Source organism: Toxotes jaculatrix, chromosome 21 (genome assembly GCF_017976425.1).
Source record: "Toxotes jaculatrix isolate fToxJac2 chromosome 21, fToxJac2.pri, whole genome shotgun sequence".
Classification (NCBI taxonomy): Eukaryota; Metazoa; Chordata; class Actinopteri; family Toxotidae; genus Toxotes; species Toxotes jaculatrix.
In genome coordinates, this window is record NC_054414.1 from 9,157,435 (window position 1) to 9,180,171 (window position 22,737).

The 22,737-nt window shown below is 41.8% G+C and overlaps 1 protein-coding gene across 3 annotated transcripts in view; it reads right to left on the bottom strand.

Annotated features, from left to right (window-relative positions):
- rhbdl1 (rhomboid, veinlet-like 1 (Drosophila)) overlaps positions 1-22,737 on the bottom strand; it is a 35,743-nt gene continuing 13,006 nt past the window's right edge. For all 3 annotated transcript variants that reach the window (XM_041067432.1, XM_041067434.1, XM_041067433.1), the window contains 6 exons: positions 20,817-21,041; positions 19,684-19,832; positions 19,388-19,500; positions 3,894-3,994; positions 2,017-2,077; positions 1-590 (listed from right to left, as the gene is read on the bottom strand). In XM_041067432.1, coding sequence (XP_040923366.1) covers positions 319-590; positions 2,017-2,077; positions 3,894-3,994; positions 19,388-19,500; positions 19,684-19,832; positions 20,817-21,041 — 921 coding nt within the window. In that variant the 3' untranslated portion in view covers positions 1-318. The remainder of the gene's footprint in view (positions 591-2,016; positions 2,078-3,893; positions 3,995-19,387; positions 19,501-19,683; positions 19,833-20,816; positions 21,042-22,737) is intronic.

A 22,737-nucleotide genomic window follows, 5' to 3' on the forward strand; every position in this document is an offset into this window, starting at 1 on the left:
ATGTGGATGAGATTTCAACGTATATAAAAAGATATATTGCTCCTCAAAATGGATCTGAGGAACTTTCACCTGTACTTGTTGCTACTGTAATCCCTCTTTAATAAAAGAGACATATTTCTTTGATTTGCAAAGTATCTGTAAAAAGAGGATTCTTGGTCGATTTTAGTTTGAATGATCTCATATCATTTCAGTTGGGTCTAACTTGAGAGGAAATGGGAAAGTTAACAATGGTTAAAGGGGGAAAAGATTTGTTTGGAGCAGGGTTGGAGTCAGTGTATATGTGGAGGAGGGCCTGGGGCGTGGGGGTGTGGGGTATCATCAGGGAGGAGGTGGGATCTGCACCCCCAGGAGCTCATATGCGAAGATGTTCCAGAAGATGGCGAAGAGGAGGAAGGTGATGAAGGAGAAGACGATGACCCACCAGGAGCACTGTTTCTGTAGACTCTCCTCATAGCTGCGCAGGATCAGCAGCCCCATGCTGATACCGACCACGGCCCCCGACAGGTGTGCCATGAAGCTGGGCTGGGGACCAGAGGACGGCAGCGGCGGTGAGAAGCGGAGCCAGACGGCACGACCCACCTCTGAACTCACTGCAGAAGATGTAAAAAAGAAAAAAAAGACAGAATCAGTGTGGAGAAATCTCTACTCATGACTGGAGCTGTTTCCATAGTGCTTTAAAGGAACAGTTTGACATTTTGAGAAATACACTTATTTGCTTTCTGGAGAAGAGTTAGATGTGAACGCTGATACTATTCTCATGTCTGTACTATAATTATGAAGCCACAGCCAGCAGCTAGTTGGCTTAGCTTAGCATAAAATCCTCCTACTGCACCTCTCAGCTTGCCAATTAACACATTATATCTCATTTGTTTAATCCGAGCTTTAGAGGTGCTGGGAGGTAGATTTTATTACCAGTGTACACAGCCAGACTAACTGGTCCTCCCTGCTTCCAGTCTTTGTGCTGAGCTAAGCTAACCATCTGCTGGTTGTAGCCTTATATGAAACAGACATATGAATAATATGAATTTTCTCTTTCATCTAACTCTCAGCATATTTCCCTAAATGTCAAGCTATTCCTTTAACTAATATAGGCTACTTAATGGCTATGCTACTTAACCTAATCTAGGCCAAAATGATTCTGTTAATTCTTACTGAGCTGATGTGCTTCTTTAAACCCAGGCAGAGAATTTGTAAAACTGAGATAAAATTATCTTGAATAGCAGTGTGCTTTGATTTTGAAATAAAGGCATTCATTCAAGCATGTTCATTCATGTGTATAACTCACTTTCCCTCATATAAAGAACAAGGCCCAGATCTGAGTTGACTTCATGTCATTGGCTGAAGATGAACTATACTGTGTATTGTAGTAAAGTGCTTTATCACAGTCTGTTTCTGCAGCCAAAGAAAGGTCACGAGAGGATTAAAACTGATCTTTCCTCTAAAAATTGCTGTCAAATGTTATATGCACTTGTTTTTTCCTGACTCTCCCAAAGTCTCTTTACCTGAATAAATACTCAACAGCGATAACATAAAACCAGAGCAAATGTTAATTCAGTCTTCACAGCAGCTCGCAGAAACGATGTGTCATATTTTATTTTGAAATGCTGTATCCCCTGTTTGTAAAGCACTGAGGAGAGACATAACATTCCTGCAGAGACTCGCTGCTCTCTCAGTTCGGGGGCGGCAGGCTCGGGACAGATGGAGGGAACATATTGCTCACTAATGAAAGTCACAGTGTATCGGTCCTCGTGTGGAGAAAAAGGACAAGTAGTGTGACTCAAATGCTTCCAAAACAAAGCAACATGTCCAGTGAGGGAGCCTCTGACTCTGAGCCATTAACTATGATAACTTCAGCAGCATGTCAGCTTTAAGAGGTTTTTAAACCGCACTCAGATGATAAATACACTGTTTTTATGATGAATTGCAAACAAGCGTGTAGACATTAAATATACTGAAGATGAAAAGTAACACAGAATAAATAGCAACAGCAGGAACCAGTAAATCTGGTCAACTTACTGCAAACTAGTGCCAGGATCATGCGGAGCAGCTTGTACGGACAGCGCATCCCGGCCCAGTTCTGCAGCACAGAGTGAAAGTGTCTCGTCAGCGCAAACAATCACGACACAAACAACCATTACATATACGAGTGTGTTCACAGTCCTGGCAGGAAGAAGCACCTCACTCTCTATCCTCTGGGCATATTTAGACAAGAGAGAAAGACAATCCATATCCATATGAGAGAGGAGGCAGCACTTACACAAGACAGAGATGCGATTATACACCTGGCTGCTCTTCACTTACTGGTTCCAACTCAGTGGCACTCTATTAATTAAGGCTAAGATAATTTAACAGAAGGAGAGAATGGGCCAATAAATAGCCCTTGTGATTCTTCAGGGAAAAAAAGGGAACAATGGCATCCTGCCTTAGAATAACACATTTACTCCCCAGGATGAATAATTGCACCAATCGAGTCCCTCCTCAAGTTCCTGGCTGTGGGAACATGACCCATCGCCAGTATTTTTAGTCTCCTCTTAAAGAGAAACGTATAAATAAAAACCTGCTGTGACCATACGTTTAAAACAAGTGAAGAGTGGCGGCGGTCCCGAATGTCACAACATTTCTACAAATAAATGATTAATATCATGGGAAAAGGGAGAGGTCAGCAAAGCAGTGCAGAGGAGGAGGTCTGAGCTGTGTGTGATGTGGTGCTGCTCCAAACTCACAGGTAGAGAAGGGCAATCTTTAACCAGAGGACAGCCAATCCATTTTGTCTTACAGATCTTGTTATCACACTGCTGATATTGAAATGAATTGACGTTTGTGTGTGTGTGTGTGTGTGTGTGTGTGTGTGTGTGTGTGTGTGTGTGTTATTGCTTGCTTGCTGTTCAGGAAGACACAACTATAAAAGCTAAAAACAGAAGGGCTCAATTTTCTCTAAAAAAAAACCCATCAAGAAGAATAAAAAATAAAAGATTTAAGTGTAATGTCCAGAGTTCAGCTCGTGCACTACATGGTTTCATGATGTATTCTGACACTGTCTCTGGAGCTGTATGACTTCCTGAGAGTCACGTCCACTGCAGTGCCTGAAACTTCACTGAACCTGAAAATGCCTTTTGAGTAAACCGGATGATGATGGCAGATGGCAGATGGCCAGGAGTTTACTGGGTCGAGACGGGCCGGGCTTTCAAGAATTCCTTCAAACGAACTGGACAAACACTAATCAGAGCAGAACTGCGATGCGTGCCTGAAGGTATTTCCCAACAATAAGCGCAACAGAGCACATAAACTGTGCGTTTGCTGTGACGAGTGCATAGCTTTACAGTTACAGAGTCTTTGCTTTGAGCCCGTCGGCGCACTTTGATTTCTATCCCTGCTGGCATCTCCACTGCCCACAGTGAACAGAGACATTAGTTAAAGTGATTCGTCAGATGTAACACCGCCTCGAGAGTCAGAGAGAATGCGGAAGGCATTTCGCATAGAAGCCTTGTGACAGAAACACACATAGCATCGAGGGAGTTCACTGCATGTTTGTTTTTTTTTGTTTTTTTCTAGAGGACACAAATGATCATAGTCTTAATAATTGATATAAGAGCTTGAAATGCCAGTTCACATGAGACTCATCAATACAGATGACAAGAGCAGGGGGGTTTAGTAATATGAGACTCTGGAAGAGGGTCCTTTGGGTCTGCTGCTCATAAACAAACAAACAAAAATATCCAAACAAAACTGAAAACGGTGAAGCCCGGGATGCTGGTGGGAGTATGAGGTTGGTCCCTGTCTCGCTTGCTCACACCGTGTGGACGGCTCTGACATTTCATCTCTATTGAAAACCGTTTTCCAGACGCAACAATGGAGGCAATGATGATGATGATAATAATAATAATGGCAGTTACCATGACGACGTTGGCCAGATGCGCTGAGCACAGAGCGTAGACTCCCCCGGAACCCCCCACAACTGGAGCACGCATGTCGGTGATGGACACTGTCAGCGAGCCTGCAGAGAGAGAGAGAGAGAGAGAGAGAGAGAGAGAGAGAGAGAGAGAGAGAGAGAGAGAGAGAGAGAGAGAGAGAGAGAGAGAGAGAGACATATTAGGAATGCAGGGAGTGTGTATGTGTGTGTGTTGTGTGTGAAGAGAAAGAGAGCGAGCAAAGGACAGCATTTTAGAGCAGAGGGGAAAAACAAAGGGAGATTCAGATTACTCATCACGCAGCAGCACAAGTCACCTTCCTCTGAGCAATTTTCTAAAAAAAATCACAGGGGCTGTGCTACATCAGCTGACCTTCACATGCCCTTTTATTTTACATCCACAACACATGGCACACTCTCAAACACACACACAGGTGTTCTGTGTCGTGAACATCTTACTACAGGCTTTTCCTGTATGTAAGCAGGCTGCTGAAGCTGCCAGCTGAGTAATGATATTAAAATGGTAAAAGGAATGTTTCCTAATTGGATTTTCCTTGAGGATGTTGCAATTAAAAAAAAAAAAAAGAAAGAAAGAAAGAGTCCATTTTAAAATGATCTCTGATCAAAGTGAAGCCAGGAGAACACAGGCGAACCTCGCTGAGGACGATCATTTCCAATTTGTGTGCTCTAAAAATGCTTCGTGTTATATTCATGAGCAAAGTCTAATCTGGGATATGTAGATGTGGACAGAAGCCAAATGCGCTGTTTAAAAAGAGAGTTATAATATGAAAAGTACAGTGGCGGTGGTGGCAGTGACAAAGGAATGAACATTATGACGCGCATTACTGTAGCCTGCAGAGTGATTGCACACTTAATAATACTCTTAAATAGTCTCGATGCTGCTTCATATGAACAATTAGCCATTTTCAAGCAATTATTTAGAGCTGAAACCTTTTAATTAACTTTTTTTGGTGCAAGCACTTTAAGGCCCTGGTGTTTTTTAATAACTCCAGGCAGGCTGTGGCTGAGTGGAGCTAAAATTATGAGATGTCACCAGCTTCATTACAACTAATACAATAGCAACTAACATAATAAAATCACCAAGTAATAACACTAATAATAATATAAACTGTCACACCCCTCAGTGCGTGCTCCTCACTGTTTTGAAAAGAGGTCTTCCACAAATAGCTACAACAGGCAACTTGAAATGAAACAATACATCCCTTTGGAGTCTTGTGATTCCTCAGCTTTTGAAGTGTTTTCTGTTAGAAATCAGAAATAATAAAACTTGCATCAAGTGTGTTTCCACCAGTCACATCAGCTGAAGACTGTTCAGAGCTTCTGTTGCCGGAGAACCTGTCCCTTCTCCTCTGCTGTAGATTTCATCATGTATGAATTCTGAATGTTTTATTTTGAAGGACTGGCACCAAAAACTGGAATGGAATAGTTGGACATTTTTGGAAAGTTTGCTTCTCATCTCTTCATATCTTATTTGCTTCATTGCTGAAAGGCTGGAAACAGGGGGAAACAGCAGGCCCGGCTCTGTTCGAAGGTAACACAATCTGTCGACCAGCTCCTCTCAAGCTCAACAGTTAAACCGTTCAATCTCATTTGTTTAATCTGCACAAAAAACTGAAATGTAAAACAAACAGCAGGTATTCCAGACCACTTTGTTTCTATACTAGCCTTATATTTACCTGTCAGATTGGAGAGCGATATCAATCTTTTCATTCAGCTCTCAGCCAGAAGGGGAATACGCACATTTCACAAAATGTCAAACTGTTGTTTATAAAGTGTTTTAGTATCTGACTCAACAGTCGATGCAGAGGGAATATCGCAGTGGCAATTCGAGAATAATAAAAAGACGCTAAACGACCAAAGACTCCTTGAAAAGGACTTTAAATATCCAGCTGCTTTTAGTAGTGTTAAAGTGTTTCAAGGTGTGTATAGATGTAATCCTGAAGGCAGTACAGTACACTTCCCGCTGCATTAACCACAGCATTGACTCTGTGAAGTAGGACAGAATTCCAGGCAGGAGAAATGACAGTGGCAGTTGCTTGCGAGGACAACGTCAGCCACTGTTAATTATGCAAATGAGCTGATAAGGGAAGCGGAGAGGGCTGATAAAACAAAACAGCCTCTTTTTAATCACAGTTGGGGTTTGCTGGAGTTGTGATCTCAGATCTATAATGCATGTTGTAACATTCATATTCTGTGTGTATGTGTGTGTGTGTGCATGCGTGCGTTGTGGGACCGCACAGAGTAAACACCGTCTCAAAGAACGCCTTGTCAGCTCGTGGTGGCAGTGATGATCATGGAAAGACAGATGGTAATCAGAACGCGTTCCTCAGTCATTCATCTCTCCTCGCTCCGACACCTATGGGCTATTTTACGTGGATTTATGGGGCATATGAAGGTTGGTGCTTCAGCTAAAGATTTCAGGAGATTCACTGTGCCCCATTTTTAGTAGTGCCACAAAATTGCAATTACACAGCGTAGCGCAGAGTATGTGGTCTCTGATCTCTTCAAAGTAAGGAAAAATTGAATTGGAGCAACTTCAGCAGCATCAACATCTGAGGCCTCACAACTTTTTTTGCTGTTAATTTATTACTTCAGTGCATTAGAGTTGGAGGATGTATTGACGAAACAATAACAGAATGATGCGAGAGAGTTCATCTGGGGTTTTAGTCTTAGTGAAACAACTGTAGGAATTAATTTTACTGTGTGATATGAATATGAACAACCTTTCTTTCCTCTGAGAGACCATATCTCTCACCTTAACTTTGGATTACACTTGTTGATTAAAGTGTGTAGTTGTTAAGAGCTACTGATTAAAAATAGATATTGTTAATATCTAGTTTGTCTCACCTAGTTTGCAACACACTGTGGAGACAGATCCGGTGTTTCCACCATACAGAAGACTGTCTTAAAAGTCGTTGGACAAATTTCTTCACTTAAATTCCCTTCAAGAATTAAATACTTTGTAAATGTCATAGGTGAGTGACAAAAATTTGCCTCCATTTAAAGCTGCAATAACTGATTTTGTTTTGTCCCTTTGAGGGCAGCTCCAAAAGCTGTACACACAGCATTGATATTTTATCACCAAATTAAAATAATATGGCAAAAGTTTGGGAAATAGTTGACAGCAGACACTGAGCAACATTAATATTCATTTGGAAACACATCTCCTGCTACCTGAGAACTGTAAGAACAATAATCACCCTCCTTGTAGCTCTGTTATCCTTTAACTGTTAAATGCTCCACTACGTTCACAAGCTGGATGCTAAGTTTGGCTGCATTTACAATGCAGTGCTGTTTGGTGTTGAGAGCGCTGAATCAGAACAGTGAAGTTTCAAACAGTCAAACCAAAACTAGGAGCTGAAAGACACTAGAAAGGGTCCTTATGGCTGAGGGGATTCTCCCCCCTAAATATTACAACAAGTGCAGTGGGCTGTTCGGTTAGTAAAATGACAGGTAACACCGTCCAAGACCACGTCTTCATAGGAGACACTTGTCAGGGATGTGACGCCACCAGCTGTGGGTGAGGAAGAGAAGACAACCTGAGACCTCCGGCTCAGAGGAAGAGACGGGCTCCACAGGGAGGATACAAACTGCTCTCCCCTCCTGCTCGCTCTTCTTTGGTGAGAGGCTCCAAAATACAGTATGAATATTAAACAGGCCTGTCATGTGGGCTCTCCTGCTTAGGGGGGGATTTAAGATTTAGGATTCTCGCACTCAGCAGGAGCTCAGACGTGAGGTGTACGATTATTTCAGTGCCGAGCTGACACATTCCATCTCATGCACAGATTATTTATTGTCGGCATCCTGAAGTGATCATCAACATCCTCAAATCTTTTTGTGAGCTTGCAACATCCACAAGTGCACTGCAGTGTACACAGTAAAAATGATGTACTTTTCTATATGAGTGCAGGTCAAATACAGACTCAGGGCTATACCATCTACCGCAGTATAATTTCCAATGCAGCTCAGAGAACTGAATCTCTCTGTCAAACCAAACTTGTTACACCATTACTGTTACTCCAGGCTGCCCTTAAGCAATGGGTCAACTTTGTATTTTTGCAGTCTCTCGGGGATAAGGTGCAGACAAGGGTCGGTAAGCTGATCCGAGGCCAGAGTTTGACAGTGCCTGAGGCTGCGCCGCTCTGAAGCCACTCCAGTGGAGGCTGCGCCGCAGCAGAGTAAATGCTGCAATAAAAAATATTTATCCTCTAATCCTCGCAAAATGTGGCGAATCATAACTCTGCACAAGCACAAGCACAGATAAACACGATGCTTCTCACTGTCTGCTCTCTAGAGTCTTCACTATCAGCTGCGATAACTGAAACTATTCACGGTCAATCAAGAGCCCTTGGAGAAATGTGGCTGTTTTTTATTGATCAAATTTAGTTGAATAGATGTTTAAATGAAGGTTAAATGGATATAGATGTCAAGGCTACAAATAGGGCGTAAGGATGATGATATTAGTTCATCTAAAGCCGTGCTTTCTATCAAAAATTAAGCATCTGTATGCATGTGTATGCATAGATGTTCCTGGTGCACATTTCTTATATCCATATCTTGCTGTTAAATATGTAATAGCGTATTTACTGCTTGGTGTAAAAGTGAGTTATACAAAGGCGAAAGATTGCTGAGGTTTCTGAAAGTTAAACCTTTGTAAAACAGATTTTATGGGGGTAGCAGAATAAGCTACCACAATATCTACTCAGCTTATAAAGCTGATAGGGCAAACATTTTAGCAGTTGACTATTTACACATCAAGCTGACACAAAAACATTAGCATTCATCTGGAGATGTGCTTCGGGCGACCCGACAAATGAAAAGCCAACACTGCCTCTCTCCTAGCTCTGTTTGGTTTTCATCAACTCCATCAACTCCTTATCTGAGCTTTTATCGCTAAAAACAGCAGCATCTGTAAACAACGCTGACAGTAAAGTTGTAAAACAATAAGCTGAGAGATGCTATAAAGATCTGTAAAGCTAAGGAGAACTGCAGAGTCAGGTGATAATCCTCCATGGGTTCATCACAGTCAGATGATTCATTATCAGTATGAAAATATTAATAACAGCAGCTTTAAAGCACAGACGCCACATTGAAAACAAGTGTAGTTCAGAAAGGCTTTAGTCAACAGTTAGAAACCACAAAATCAGAAACCCAGCGCCGCCGCCACACATCACCTAACTCTTAATTTGGAAATTTGTCTGACAGAAGGTGTTTTCTGGGAAACTAAAGGATGCCAGGGAACATTAATATGTATTGAGCTACATTTCTTGGTTTGTCAGCCAATAAATTACTCAGGAGAGGACAATTAAAGGACAAGGAATGTTTATTTATTCAGGTGATTGAGTCAGTATTGAGTATAAAGAAAAACTGGCAACCCAGCACTGCGCTTTTATTCTTTTATTTAGTCCAGTTCTACGAGGAGAGACCACCCAAACCACCCAACTTCATTTTGGCATGTTTTGTTATGAGAGATGAAAGAATTTGTAAGACAAGTCTTTTTTTTTTTTTTTTGAGTCCATCAGGACGACCATTTTGCAACTGTCTGTTCTCATAAAAAAAAAGTAAAACATTTCAATGGAAAGCCAGTTCTCTGTCTCAGAGCTCAGAGGACAGTATCAGGTAAAGGAAACCTGTACCCGCTGGTGCTGGGGGACTGCTGCCTTTAATGTTTGGGTTGCTCTATTTGTACACGGTTGCCTCAGACAGATCTATCCTGTATGCATTAAATCTTGTGGCCCTGCACAGAGATGTGCTGTAGTCAGCAGTCCTGTAGTCACAGGGCTGCCTCTGCTGGCTAATAAACGGGGGGAGATGCCTGATCAGATTTATTTACAAAGCACAAATAAGAAGAGAGGGAGACTGATGGAAAAAGTAGGTGAGTGGGTGCACGAGGAACACAGATGAAGAAGACGCACTAAAGCTGCAATTATGCAATCAGAGCTCCAGGTTTTTTCTCTGTGTGTTTGTCATTTTTTAAATTTTCTGCAGGCCAATTATAAGAGACGCAGGACTCTGGTTTCTGTTAAATTAGCTAATCATGATGGAGCTGTTTGTACCTTTTGCTTTAATTATTTTCTCACTCCAGCTAAAAATACATTAAGTAACAAACAAATACGAACATCAGTCCACACTGTGGTGTGCAGTTTGTTATGTTCAGCCACATTCCCCAAGAACCTGCTAACTGTCAGATGTACAGTGTGTATAATAATAAACTTTGTGTTTTGTAATTGAAGGAACACAGAGACACAGTTTCAGTGACGCAGTTATGTGGCACCACCTGTATGTGGGTACCGTTATTTGACCTGCAAACTACAGGAGGAGATATGCTGAAGTTCATAACAACCAGCAACATGCTTGACAGTATGATAATAATAATTATTTTTATTTTGTTCTCATCATAATTACGTTGCTCTATGTATGTTCATAAAGAACACAATACATGATTTCATTGATTTATTGATTATCAAAATATCTGCCCAAGACTAATCAGTTCATCATTTCAGTGCTGGTTTTGTGTGTCATGAAGGGGCAGCCTGCTTTAGTTTTGGTATAAGAGCAGACACAGTTTAGAGGTGACTGGAGAAAAAATGTAAATGTCAGGGTGACTCAACTGGAGGCAGACCATCTGCCACATAGTCTTTTGTCTACTTTACAGTCTATTTGAAAAGCTCATAGCTTCAAATGTCATTTAATAGAGTGGCGTCTGTTTCAAAGCCTCATTTCAACTATAATAGTGCTGTCAGACCGGGGGAGTTCTATTAAAGATATTTTCCACCTGGGAAGGAGATAGACGCCTCTGTGTCATCCAGACAGACAGAGATAAGGGAAATATCACCTTTGCCGCCAATTCTTTCCTTCAAGTGGAGCAGCATGACTCGCAATCAGTCCTCATCCAATCTAACATCTTCATCCATCTCCTGGTGCCCTGGTGGAGTGTGGGTAGGTGGGAGGGGATGGAAACCCTCAGATGATGTGAAGGGAAAGACAGGGTCTGCAAAGTTTTACTTATCAGTGGCGTCAAGCTGTGGAGGAGCATCCCAAACAGTCAGCATCCTCAAAGGCGACAAAACACTACAAACCTGCGCCCCTGCACTGCAGTCAAAGCAGATCATTAGACGAACAACTTCAGTGAGGAAAACACAGATCCAAAGTCAAAACACAACATAAATCAGGATTCCTCTTGTCTACATATACAAAAGAACAAAACAGAAAAAAGAAAAAGGAAAAACAACAACAACACGATTTCAATGCGGTTGATGCCAAGCTCTGGCCTGAAGGAATGGATATAATTCATCAATTTCACAGTTTGCCAGCATGGCTACTGTGAACACACCTTGGCCTTGGTTTCCTTAGAGACTGAGTCTGTTTATTCTAACAGTTCTCTGCCCTGTCCAAATTTGCCACATGGGGAAAAATATGATAATATTTATGTTACCCCAGAGCCCAGGGGGCATCAAGAAAAATCAATAATCTCCACAAGTCACATCCTCAGTGCTGCTGAGAGGAAAATGGCTCAGCACAGCACCAGCAATCTGGGAAATGTATGGTAATATCTGATCTTGGTGTGCGTTTGTGAGTATATCAGTATACCTATGATGGAGGAAACAAAGAGATAGAACGGAGAAATTAGTGGGAGTGCACATCCAGTGAGAGGATATTGTTTATGCCATAAGAAGAGCTGCAATGCAAATAAATTATTTCTTGTCACGACCATAGAGATTATCAGTCATGACTGCTTTTCAGCGTGCAAGCACAATAGCTGACCTTGGATGGAAATTACTTAAATTCTCCCAACATCCCAATGGAAAAAAAAAAAAGAAAAAGGCAGGAAATCACTTCCTGTGCTCAAGGTTACAGAGCCACAGTGGTGGCTACAGGGAGTGTGATGTGTGTCTTCATCAGAGAACCTTGAAACTAACCACCAAAGTAAATGGAATATAAAACTCAGCAGAGAAATTGCCTCCTCTCTAACTCCAACAGAGTGCCTGACAAATATTGCTGTCCTGGATTGGCTTCACAGCAGATGCAAATAGACACCCGTAAACACAGTGGGCTCGCTCCACACAAATGGGATCCCTTCAAATGAGGCTGCATTACAGTAGAAATATTCATCATCCGTGGTGTTGTTATCAGCGGGGCTGCAGGGGGTGGTTGTAGAGGAAGTGAGCTCTGTGTCACCTAGGAAGAGTTGACTGTGGGGTGAGATGGGGGGGGGGGGGGGGGGTTGGGGGGGGGGTTTGGGAATTACCATAATCACGCTGGCAGGCTCTGCAAAGCACCAAGGTCACCCTGCCTCCTCAGTGCTCAGTTCTGCTCAGCACCAGGGGAGTACATCAGAAGCACAGGACCAGACGCTTCAGTGTTGCACCCAACACCAGGGTTCTTACACACAGAGCGGTCTGCAGCTAAAGTTAGCTAAAAACACACAAATATGACCTTGTACGCTGACAATGCTGCACGGTCACTGCCACACACTCCGCCAACAGGTCTTCAAAGTAACAGCGAGAGGGAGATAATTGGTATTCAGCTGACAACAGCGACATAAAGACGACTCTCACAGTCCTGAAAACGCCTCCTGCTTTCCTCAACCCGTACCAGGTTCACCTCGAGCCAGTCAAACCAGCGTGTCGTTAAATATCTCTACACATGCAGTCGCTTGAAGTGAGTCAGAGTCAGAGGCCGAGTCACACCCCTCTGGCACAGAGTATGATTTATCCAGCACTCTGTTCCCTCTGTTCTCTGACACTTCCTCGCTCCTGTCCTGCCCTCTCTTGTCTTTTTTTATCTCCATCTCTTCCTCAGTAACTGAGTTTGGTTGCTGATGCATTGTGACGGCGTGGCAGCGTCAGCTTCTCTTTGCTCCAAGAAAAACTCCCATCTTACCAAAAAATCCTGTGACCCTCTGCTCTCCAAGAATGAACTTTCACTCTCCAGTCATAATGTCATTTCAGTCAAAAAGTGTATTAAAGAAAACTTCAATCTCTATTTCCTATAGTGTCAAATAAACAGAGACCTAATAAATAACAAATAACAGTGAACCAAGCCAATTAAACCAACCTGTTACCAAACTGGAAATCTTTCATCAAAGTACTGAAGCTCATTTTTGTTTATTCCAACTACTCATTTGAATTTATTGATTTTAATCTTGTAGATTCAGTCCCAAAGCTGTATTTCTAGGCTTTTGTGATTTCAGTAGAACAGTGTAACTTGGAGCTTGTGTGCCTCCACCAAACATCAAACATCAGCAAAATGGATGATGGACAAAGTCACTCTTGGCGGTGTACCATGGCCCTCTATTCTATTCACTGGCAGCAGATCTAATCATATTTACCCTGCCTAAATATGTGCAGCTTTTAAAAAGCATCAATCAGTTGCGTAACAGGAATGTGGAAACTGTAGTACAACACAGGAAAAAGCAAGCCTGAAAACCTGCAATCATTTAGAAACTGAACAGGTTTTTATTAACGTTAGAGAACGAAGAAATGATCATGAGGCTAAATTAGGAACAACAATAAAGCGAGCCTCGTGGCTGTGACTGAAAGCTGACACTGCCGCCGTGCTGCCTGATATCAGAGCAACATTAATCTACTGCTGAAGGATTAAACATTACATGCAACTTGGCGTGGTGCTTTTAAGTAATGACAACATCTACTAGCTTGCAACAATGAGGTTACACTGACATGCAGTCATTTATCACATTTCCATTACAATTTCCCAACAGGCCACAAACGACATCAGGCCACATGTCTCTCCCTCCTCTTGGACTGAGGACACCAATAAGCGGTGTGAGCACAGTGCTGTCTAACACTGGCCACTTTATTACAGTGTATATTGTTAACAGGCACCTGGACACAGGGAGGAGAAAATCCTCCTGCATAATTCAAAGCATACGCTCCATAGGTGATGTAGCAGCCAATAGGAGGCGAGCCACAGGCTCTTAAAGTGCTCAACGACAAACTGAAACCTCTCCTGGCTTCTCCCTCAGTTTGTCAGGTGCATGCATAAGAATTTTAAACCTTTATTTATCCAGGGACAGTGGAGGGAAAAGTACTTAAATAATTTACTCAAATAAAAGCAGCAATGCCACACAAAAATGCTCCATTACAAGTAAATGTCCAAGAGTCTTTCGATTCTCGGTTTAGGAACTTTCAGCCTGTTTTCCTGCAGATCACAAAACGGCTCTGGCTCATCCAGATGTTGCTTTGAATATTTCCCATATTTCCTTTAGTGATGAGGTTACAGGTAAGGTCTCCTTCTGACGACTCCTCCACATAGACCCCGTCTGTGTTCACTCCTGTGTCAGCTAATCCTTCCTGCAGCTCCTTTGCCTTCGTAAGGGAGTTCTGCTTTGCCTTTTCTGCCCAGCAGCCACGTTTTATCTGAAAGTTTCTTTTTTTGGTCTTCCAGATCTTGTCTTCATTTCCACACTTCCCCATAACTTTTATTTCTTACTGACATTTCGGACATTGGAAATTTTAAGCTGGAAGCGATTTTTAAAAAATCTTTTTTACAGCCTTTCCTGTTTTGTAGGCATCAGTTAGCCTCGTTTTCAGATCCTCCATTTCCAGAGAAAGTTATTTCAAAGGAGCCCCCGTTTGGTGAATGCTACCACAAGAGTCAGAGAGTTTATCAGCTCTGGAAGTTTCAGGAGCTGATGAATCCTAATGACAACTCTTCACCTGCCTGCCAAGTCTTAAACAGTCAATTAACACCTAAGGAATTAATGAAGTTCGGAGTGTTTTACAAGCAGAAAGGTGCCCAAACTTTTGTAAGTTCATATAATGAAAACTTCCTTCTACACGAACAATCACCAAATAATATAAGATGCCCAGGGTGCCCAAACTTTAGATTATAACTGTGTGTCTTTGGCCAAATCTAATAAACAACGAATAAATAAATAAATAAACTACAACAAATCCAATTAAGATATATTTTTAAAAAGACTCTTTTTCTGCAACAGCAAACTGAGAACAGAGAGGGGGGTGACACAACAACTGCAATGCAGGTCACACTGCACACTTAACACCTTTGTCTACTCTAAATAAGGATTTTAAACATGTTTCTTTAATTCTTGATTACAACTTTTTCTTTACAATTGAAATGTGAGGCTGCGAGGCTGTGTGTCTTTCACACCATGGAAACAGCACTGCTTCACTTTTTCACTAGAATTTGTTGATATTTTTAGTGAACGTCTGATGATTCAAAGAGAAAGTTTTGCCTCAGGTCTTTGTTTTGCCACACTGAGGACCTGCAGAATCAACTCTGTCACAACAGAGTTTGTCAACACTAAAATCTCATAAACACACTGATATCTGAGAGGAGCAGGACGGAGTGAGACAGCAGACTCAAGCTTGCTACTGTAGTGAGAGGCGGCTGGACGATTTGGATTGTCTCAACTGTGAGGTGTTAGAGGAGACAGACACCCCGAGGCTCACACAGGGCTACGAGGAAAAACATGGTGCTCTGGCACCTGTTGATGTCCTGAAGCATACGAGGAAGCTGAAGCAGTTGTTGGCCGGAGGGAAGGAGGACCAGAAGAGAATGAAGAGTAAAAAAAAAAAAAGAAAAGAAAAGAAAAGGAAGAAGATTAAAAGGAGGAATGGCTGCTGCTGCCTCTTTAATATGGAGCTGAGCTGAAATGTTGAACATGACTCAACATTTTACATTCATCTCGTCAACAGAGTCTGAAATTCTGACTGATGCTGTTCTTATTATGAACCATGAAATTCAAGTGGAGCTCTTCAGCTGCTGTTAGAGCAACAGAGCCATGAAGGATTACTGACTGGACGCAGAATGGGTCTGTCTGAACAGCACTGTTGGGAAATAATTACAGATTTTTCTTTCTTTTGTCAGCACACATCCAAGGACAAAATGTGCAATGTCTACTTTATTTTGAGAGGTTGCACTACATTATTAGAGCAGTGCAATGGAGCGAAGATGAGACCGTATCCAAGATTCACAGATGCGTGTATAACACAATGTGAACTACCCAAATTAAAACCTTGCACTTTGTGAAACAAATTTATATTTTCTTTTAAATTGCAAAATGTATTATTTTCAAGATAATGACTGCCAAGATGCGTGTTCATGCATGTGAGATGTGTGTCTATATGAGAACAGTTTTATACTTTCACAGTGTTTGAGGCATCTTCAAAAAGAAAAATCTTTTTTTTTGGCTTTGAAAGTGAGCCCCACTGTGCAGAAATTCTTGCAGTGTGTTAAGGAACAAACACAAAGGCACAATACCTGCAGCACGTTGCTCCATAAATGCACACACTGGGTGCAGCTATAACCTGAAAGCTTCGCTGCCCTACAAAAATAACAAGCAACATGCGTGCGAGAGCTGATAGCAACAGCCGACATGATTGAACTCATGAGCCAGAATAAGACAGCATGAATATAAACATGAGACAGCCATGGGCAACAAAGCGGGGAAGGAGGAAAAAATCAAGAATTTCACTGAGTAATCTAAAGCACTGGGCAATTTCTAACATCCACAAGCAATAAGAAGTTTACAAAGACTGAGGGAAAACTGGTAAAATGCAAAGTGTGAGGCAGGGAAACACCATGCAGAACCAAAGCCAGACACATACATAGTTAGTGTATCAGTGAAAGGAAGAATGAGTGAGAGGAGCAACATAGCTACATCTCTCTACCCAACTATAACATTTTACTAAAAAAAAACCAAAAAACAACTCATGGTGCATGTCACAACCAGCTAAAATAAACAAAAAGGAAACTCTGCTAACATTTTTTATGCATCCACCAAAGGCCTAAAAGGAGTGATGCTCTGCCACATTATCTATTTAAACAAAGAAATGAACATACAAGAAATGTTACTCAACAGAATCTGGTATAAACTCAAACAAAAACAGCAGATAATATGGAGTAACTTACTGGTGTGGCAGCATGGCTGAGGACAAAGGGGAATCTGTGGAGAACACACAGCCTCTTATCACCTCCTTAGCTCCTCCCCTGCTCAGGTGAGCATTTCCAGCCACTTCCTGTCTAACTAAACCCTCTGGATTTGAGATTCTTTAACACTCCCTTCAGTGTTTCAGTGGGAAATAAAATAGAAACCATATTGTCCTTTTAATTCAAGGGGTAATAATCATAAGGCTCAGTGAAGTCCTCAACAATGCACTTTAAAATGACAACTGTAATCCTGCTTTTTAAGCCAATTTGAAAAACACTTTTTCATGTGGACATCTGTAAAATCTGGAGGAAAACTCAAACTCATTCACCAGCTCCATCCTCACCATCAGTGCGCCTCACTACACCAACTGACCAACTGTCTTTTGAAAACCTTTCGTCTGACCTCTCTCACCTGGAGGGAACAGGGCTGTCTCTCAACTCCCGACTGAGCGCTCTTGCCTCTTGTCATTAACCCTGAGACCCCCGCAGCCAGAGCCTCCAAAAACTCCAAACACACCGAGAATTACACGCACACAAAACTCCCCACTGAGACTCCCAACCAGCTTCCTAATGGACCACTGTCCAATAGACATTTGTGCCTGCACAGCTCCAATTTCAACTCCATCAGCGAGAATCAGGAGGTGAAATTATTGCGCTTCTAAAAGTCGTTCATCATCTTGTGACTGTCAGGCGGCTCAGCTCTTCCTCGCTGTTCAGGAGGAATTCAGCTGATTTCTTCTTCTTCTTTTCCTCATTTGTCAAACTGAAGAGCTGGAACTCAACTAAGGGTTGACTCAAGGAATCGTGATGATGATGATGATGATGAAGATTTGAGTTTATGCTGATTGTTCGGTGTTGAAAGTTAAATGCAGTAAAATTCAAATTTCGTTCCAGGCAGTTACACATGGCTGCAGATTCAACTTGTGCTACAGAAATTCCACCTTTGATCACTACGATGTAACTCAAGCAGAAAAACTGTAGTGAACGCAGTTTTACTCTGAGTGTACAAATGTCAGCATGTACGATCTCCCTGCTGCTTTTTTAGTCCTCCCTGAATCAGGCTGCAGCTTAAACCTCCAAACAACATCTCAAACTGCACTTAGGCTAATTCCCCAGAGAGAGACCCTACATTACTCTCCCGCTTTTTCCTTCTATAAGTCCCATGCTCTCTTGCTCGCTCTTTCTCTGTCATCATTGCTAAAATAAATCAAAGTTACAATAATTCATGAGTGCTACGAGTGAGTGTGTGTGCACGAGAGTGTGGGTCTGATTTATTTATTTATTTATGTTTTACAGCTTTAACTCGATTTTCTTGCTGTATGTGCAGAGAGAGGAAGGGAAGAGAAAAAAAGAATTTAGATTTTTAGTCTAAATTTAGAAAAGAAAAATCAGGTTACCAAAAATGAATGAATATAACTCAATATGAATTAGGATATTGCTCTCAACAGTATTCAAATAATGGTTAGCAAGAGATTTATGAGATCCGAGACACGAAGTGTTCCCAGTGAAAGTCAAAGGGAAAAGAGGTTTATGCTGTGGTGTTGGTATGACTTTTGCAAATACGTGTTAACAGCAAAAACTGCAGCCAGGAAAAAAAAAAAAAAAACACATCCGGCAATCAGCGCGGATTTAAAATTCCCAATCTCCAAACTGGCTCGGAGGAGGATGAAAGTTAATGAGGTTTCTTGTCAACAAAGACTTGAGTGCTGCATCCCGACCTCTGGACACCATGAATCACTCCGCGAGATTCAGTTTGGCGGCCTGCATTTGTTTATCAGAACTATCAAAACAGGCCAGTCGCGTATGTCAGCTCGAGGACAAGATGCCAACAGACTCGGTCTCACTGGTCCAGCGTTTGCAGCTGAAAATAGTTGCTGGTTTTTGTACAGTAAATGTTATGCAGTACAAAACCTCTAACTTGATAAATGAAGGAAAAAAAATAAAGGTACCAGCAAAACAAAAATCAAAGCATTTTTTTCTGAGTAACAGACTGCACAAAGAGTAATTAAAAAAAAAAAAAAAAAAAAAAAAAAAAAAAATATATATATATATATATATATATATATATATATATAAAACACAGACTAGCAAAAATACAAAGGACAGAACAGAGAACAAACAGCTGTTTCTGTTTACATCTTTGTTTTAAAAAGGGAGAGCATGGTCCACACTGCAGTGCAGATTAGCACTCTGCTAAGAATATCCAAACAACATGCTCCACCACACACTGCATAGTTTACACCACTGGTTTCCCTTCTACACATACACACATATCAAATTTTCAGCAAAAAATGTGAATAAAATTTAAGTGTGCTGATTGTGTATATGTATGTGTTTCTTTTCTTTTGTTTAGAAGTAGAGCTGTCATGTCACCTCTCTTAGCTGCAGCATTATTTCCTATTTCTTCTGTTTCGTTATGTTTTCAAATGGAACAAATATTGCAGCTCCCTTCACCCTGTCAAACAGCCCTCCACGGTGCAGCGGCGCCAACTTTGGGAACCACAGGTTTACACATTGATACACTTTATAATAAAAGACACTCACCGGCCAGAACTCCTGCCATGTAAAGCAGGCTTATTCGTAAGATGCCATGGACCATCTCTAAAGGCACGCCGATCATCAGCTGCAGCAAAGCATTGAATCCCAGCTGCTCCAAACTGAGGAGAGAACACAGGAAGAAAACAAGAGTCAAATGACGGCATGAGATTTATCTATTTCTATATTTATTTATCTATTTTGTTCCTCCTACGATTCTGTGTCATCGGCAACAACCAACCAGATTTTAATGGAGTAAATCTTGCAGGAATCTGCATGTGGGAAGCCGAGGTTCGTGAACGTACCCAACGTGCATGAACATGTAGCTGAAGAAGCGCCACACTTGTGCACGGTGGCCGGGATGGTAGACCAGGGGGCTCTTCATGAAGTCAGGCTGATAGGTCTGCAGTACCCACTTGTTTAGCATGATGCCGTAGCACATGAACACGATAATCTGCAACAGAGACACAGAAATGACACCAAACTGTCAGTTCTTGCTGACATACACATTACACAGGCTCTCTCTGCAGACTGCTGGTACAAAAGGTGGAAATTGCCCCGCAAAACAAAAACCCACTGTGCTTTTTGAAAGACACATGAGGTTTTCTTCTTCGTCTTCTTTTTTTTTGTGCTGATGCTCATTAGACTTGTGGAGACAATTACTGGCCGCAGAAAAAAACTGCACATCTGGTTCAATTCCATTAATTTCTTTTCATAGAATAATGAGTCATTGTCTCTGTGAATTAAAATGAATGTGAACCATTATTATCACATCCTCATTGTCATTACAGACCATTCAGTGCCATCAGTGGCATTATAAGAGCACTTGGCTTTCTTTCCTGAGAATTATGATGATTTCAGGGGAAATGATGAAGTTTTGTTGAGAGACTGCGGGTTATTTTCGCCGCTTAATCCCAAACCATTCAACTGTGGTCCTGGAGGGCCTCCATGTTAGTGGTTTTATTTTTTATTTTTTCAAATGAACATAATAGGTCAATTAATGCCACTGTGTGGTGGCCAGGGTGCTTATTGACCTGGTTTCCAAGTTCCAAAATCGGTGTCTGGAAAAAAAAAAAGAAAAAGAAAAATCCCTGCATGCAAGGCTGACTGAGGGTTTCAGCTTGGAGGAGCGGCATTAAATGCACCCACTAAGCCCCTGACTCCCAAATGGGTTACCAGCTCATATCGAGCTCACAGTAAAAGCGTGTGATCAAAGGCAGAAAAGCTTTTCAGTGGGTCTGAGGCGAATGACTGAGCCACCAGAACAGTCTAAAGTCAGTGCTGTGGGTTAGTAGCACATACTGAGTGAGTGTTAAGGTGAAATATTGCAGAACAAAAATAAGAATACCTCAATCAGTGGGGATTAATCAGTAGAACTGAGATTTATGTTCTGATCTACTGAATCCTAAAGACAAGTTGATAATGTCCATCCCCTGACCTGGACAATGGTGACAATGGCGATGAAGACAGGCGGGGGACACAGGCGGTTCTGGTGGAAGTACCAGCGTCGGTCCGTCTCGCAGGGCAAGATCTCGTAGGCCACATAGCGCACAAAACGTTTGTACAGACCCAGCCCCGTCTCATCCAGCAGGATCTCCCTCTGCAGCGTGCGGCGGCCATTGGCGATGGCTCGTCGGAAACTGCTGGAGCGTTTGCTGCTCATCTGAAAGGAAAGGATGAAAAAAAAAACCCCAACAAAAACAAACGTGCATTATTCTTCAAGGTTCAGTGCAATATCTTGAGGACAACTGCTTGAATTTCAAAGAAACGTAGAGAAATGATGAGCGTCATTTTCCAAATGAGACTGACAGGAGTTTAAAACACATCTGCTTGCTGAGAGTTAAACGAGAAGATCAATACCACTCTCACGTCTGTGGGAATAGATGAGAAACAATTTTTTTTCAGCTGACAGACAAGTTTTTTTTTTGTGACTTTAAAGAATCAGCAGACAGCTTTGCATTCATTTGCCGTGTTTGTTCTTTGCAACCTGATGACTCAATGTGTTTTTGTGCAATAAACTTGTCTCGAGTCACTGTACGACCATTACTGTCAGCAGCTGGAGGACGCACCTTTACCACGAACAGATCCCATCATCTCCTGCTGCTGAATTTCTCATCTTAGCAATTAAAGCCGTAACTTCCTTCACGCTAAGTGGCTCAAACATCAGTAAAGGAGGATATCTTCTTTTCATATAATCTGAGGGAAGCTCATCAGTGTGACTAATCATCCTAGATGGGGACGAGCCAACATGCATAAAGTACTGATTTCACAAGGGATAGCATGACGGCTCATAAGTCCCACTCCTATCATCAACTAGCCAGAGGAAAAGGTGAAGACTCATCTTCTTTTAGGATTTTTTCTGTCCTGACCTTGTTCAGAGGCTTGTTCATTATAAAATGTTTTTTGCAGGCACTTCTAACTTAATTTTTTACTTTCATTTATGTGTGATGTCTAGGTGTTGACTAAGTGGACTCACTAAAGACCAAAACGAAGCTAAAAATGAGAACAGTTTCTCACACAAAACGATTATTCAGCATCTTAAAACAGCTCCAAGTCTTTCAGCTCAACACTTTGATGGTCTCTTCAGTCCCATCTGTGTGACGCACACATAGAAGGGAAACACTAGTATTGAAAACACTATGCAGTTTGTTACAAAACACTGTCTTTATGAGCGGCAGATGACAATTTAAAAAAAAAACCTCATGATCACTTTTTGCTTTTTGGCAGAACTGTAGCTGAACATTCGTGGCTGATAATAAACTCGAACAATGTACGAGTGGTTTTTGATTTAGACAAAATGTAAGCGTGACTGCTGGAAGGGTTGATTGCAGCTCAGACATCGTCACAAATGGGCTGCTGAAGTGACTTTGCCCTTGAAAAGCAAATCTTTGTTGGGAGGAACTATTCTATGGAAAGAGAGAAAGTGTGTGTGTGCTCATGTTATCACAGACTGCAGGTTTGCTTAGTGAGCAGAAGCTCTGCTGCAGCTTGCAGGCCAACAGGACCAACTCTTGATAAGTTCTTTAATAGAGGCTTAGGATGAAAACTATCCTAATGCCACTATTTTGACAGCCGAGGCAGAAGAACTGTCAGGATAACAACGCGGTGAGTTCTTTTTCCGCCAGAGCTACCACTGAAAATACTGTCTGACCAGCTCGCAGGGATCCTTTAGAGTCAATATCTGCATTTCCTTACAGACAACAAGCTTGTGTGCGCTTCACAGGTGAGATTTATTCAGTGGCTGATACTCAAAAGCAAAGCCAGATCCCTGAACTCTCCAGCGTAACTAAAACAACACACCTCCGCTGAGGACAAATGGCTGACTAAGCAATTATCTTCGTGTTATGATGTGACCTGAC